This window comes from Malurus melanocephalus, unplaced genomic scaffold, assembly GCF_030028575.1.
Source record: "Malurus melanocephalus ecotype Western Australia unplaced genomic scaffold, MMel_1.1 scaffold_1923, whole genome shotgun sequence".
Classification (NCBI taxonomy): Eukaryota; Metazoa; Chordata; class Aves; order Passeriformes; family Maluridae; genus Malurus; species Malurus melanocephalus.
The window spans coordinates 12,058-14,781 of record NW_026625155.1 but is presented as its reverse complement, the minus strand read 5'-3'; the positions used below and the strand labels follow the sequence as shown (position 1 = coordinate 14,781).

Genomic DNA, 2,724 nt, shown 5'->3' with positions numbered 1-2,724 from the left:
CGGGGACAGGGACAGGGACAGGGAGGGGACAGGGCTGTCCCCAGCCTCCCCGGACACACTGTGTGGCTGCCGCAGGTCGGTGCTGGTGCCCTCCAAGTACTCCATGACGGCCATGACCGTCACGGTGATGCTCAGCTTCTACTACTTCTCACGGCACGTGAGTGCGGCTCCTTCCCTCCCTTTCGCCTCCTTTTCCCTCCTTTTCCCTCTTTTCTGTTCCCTTTCCTCCCTTTTTATCTCTTTTCATCCCATTTCCTCTTCTTTCCTCTACTTTCCTCTCTTTTTCTCCTCTTTTCTGTTTTCTTCCCCTTTCCTTCCCTTTCCCTTTCCTCTCCTTTTTCCCCTTTTCCTTCTCTTTTCCTTCCCTTTTTCTTCCCTCCCTATTTTTTTATTCCCTTTCTTCACTTTTCTCCCTTTTCCTTCTGTTTTCTTTCCCTTTTCCTTCCTTTTTCCTTCCTTTTTCCTTCTTTTTCCTTCTTTTTCCTTCTTTTTCCTTCTTTTTCCTTCTTTTTCTCCCTTTTTTTCATCCTTTTCCCTCCCTTTCCCTTCCCTTTTCTTCCTTCTTCCTCCCCCTTCCTCCTTTCCAATTTTTTTCCTTTTTTTTCCCTTTTTCCTCCCTCTTTTTCCATTTTCCCTTCCCTTTTCCCCAAATCCCTTTCCCAAATCCCTTTTCCCCAAATCCTTCTTGTTATTCCCCAGAATCTCCAGGAACCTGGAATTTATCTCAGCCCACCCCAATCACCCCGGAGTCCTCTCTGAGGAAATTCCCAAGGGGAATTCCGAGACCAATCCCACTCCCTCACCGCCCCAACCCCAATCCCAATTCCAACCCTAATCCCAATCCAAACCCCAATCCTAACCCAAACCCAATCTCCATCTCAATGCCACCCTTAATCCAAACCCCAATCCCAATCCCAACCCCAATCGCAACCCTAATCCCAACCCTAACCCAAACTCAAACCCCAAACCCAATCCCCATCCCAACCCTAACCCTAACCTCAAACCAACCCCAATCCCAACCCTAAACCAACCCCAGTCCCAAACCCCAACCCAAACCCAACCCCAATCCCAACTCCTATGCCAACCCCAATTCCAAACCCAACTCTAACCCAAGCCCAATCCCAAACCCAACTGAACGCCAGTCCCAACCCCAACCCTAACCCAAACCCAACACAAACCCCAACCCCAATCTCAATCCTAATCCCAACCCTAACCCTAACTGAAATCCAACCCCAATTCCAGTCCCAAACCCAAACCCAACTGAATCCCAATCCCAACCCCAATTCAGTCATAACCCAACTCCAACCCCTACCCCAACCCCAACCCCAATCTCAATACTAATCCCAACCCTAACCCAAGCCCAAACCCAATCTCCATCCCAATCTCAATCCCAAAACGAACCCGAACGCCAATCCAAAGACCAATTTCAATTCCAACCCCAACACCGATTCCAATCCTAACCCAAACCCAACCCCAACCCCAATCTCAATCCTAATCCCAGCCCTAACCCAACCTCAATCTCAATCCTAATCCCAACTCTAACCCTAACCCAAGCCCAATCCCAATCCCAAAACCAACCCGAACCCCAATCCCAAACCCAATTTCAATTCCAACCCCAACACCGATTCCAATCCTAACCCAAACCCAACCCCAATCTCAATCCTAATCCCCAACCCTAACCCAAACCCAACCCCAATCTCAATCGTAATCCCAGCCCTAACCCAAACCCAACCCCAACCCAAATCTCAATCCCAATCCCAACCCTAACCCAAACCCAAGCCCAATCCCCATCCCAATCCCAAAACCAACCCGAACCCCAATCCCAAACCCAATTTCAATTCCAACCCCAACACCAATTCCAATCCTAACCCAAACCCAACCCCAGCCCCAATCTCAATACTAATCCCAACCCTAACCCAACGCCAAAACCAACCCCAACCCCAATCCCCGTCCCAAAACCAACCCGAACCCCAATCCCAAGCCCAATTCCAATTCCAACCCCAACACCAATTCCAATCCTAACCCAAACCCAACCCCAACCCCAACCCCAATCTGAATCCGAATCCCAATCCTAACCCAACCCCAATCTCAATCCTAATCCCAACCCTAACCCAAACCCAGCTGAATTCCAACCTCAATACCAATCCCAACCCTAGCCCAAACCCAACTCCAATCCCAATCCCCATCCCAATCCCAATCCCAATCCCAATCCCACCCCGTAGCCGCCCCCATCCCAAACCCCCTGACCCGACCCCATTCCGGGTCTGTCCCCTCTCCCGCAGCACACATCTCCGTGTTTCCGGTGTTGCAGGTGGAGAAACTGGCGCGGACGCAGTTCCTGTGGAAGATGGAGGTGCACGAGCAGAAGGAGCGCGTGTCCGAGATGCGGCGCTGGAACGAGGCCCTGGTGGCCAACATGCTCCCGGAGCACGTGGCGCGVCACTTCCTGGGCTCCAAGAAACGCGACGAGGTCCGTGTTCCCATTTTTCCGGAAAATTCCCGCTTTTCCGGGCAATTCCTGCCATTCTGGGCAATTCCTGTTCCCCGTTCCTCTTCCAGTCCCCATTCCTGTTCCCATTCCCATTCCCATATTCCCATTCCCGTTCCCATATTCCCATTCCTGTTCCCATTCCCATATTCCCATGTTCCCATATTCCCGTTCCCAGGAGCTCTACAGTCAGGTGTATGATGAGATCGGGATCATGTTCCCATTCCCATATTCCC

At 51.3% G+C, this 2,724-nt stretch overlaps 1 protein-coding gene across 1 annotated transcript in view; it reads left to right on the top strand.

Annotated features, from left to right (window-relative positions):
- The window catches only part of LOC130587459 (adenylate cyclase type 3-like), a 12,438-nt gene that overhangs the window by 1,423 nt on the left and 8,291 nt on the right, over window positions 1-2,724 (top strand). Inside the window, exons 2-4 of the mRNA XM_057388435.1 lie at window positions 76-157; window positions 2,312-2,470; window positions 2,667-2,704. Of these exons, the coding sequence (XP_057244418.1) occupies window positions 76-157; window positions 2,312-2,470; window positions 2,667-2,704 (279 nt within the window). The remainder of the gene's footprint in view (window positions 1-75; window positions 158-2,311; window positions 2,471-2,666; window positions 2,705-2,724) is intronic.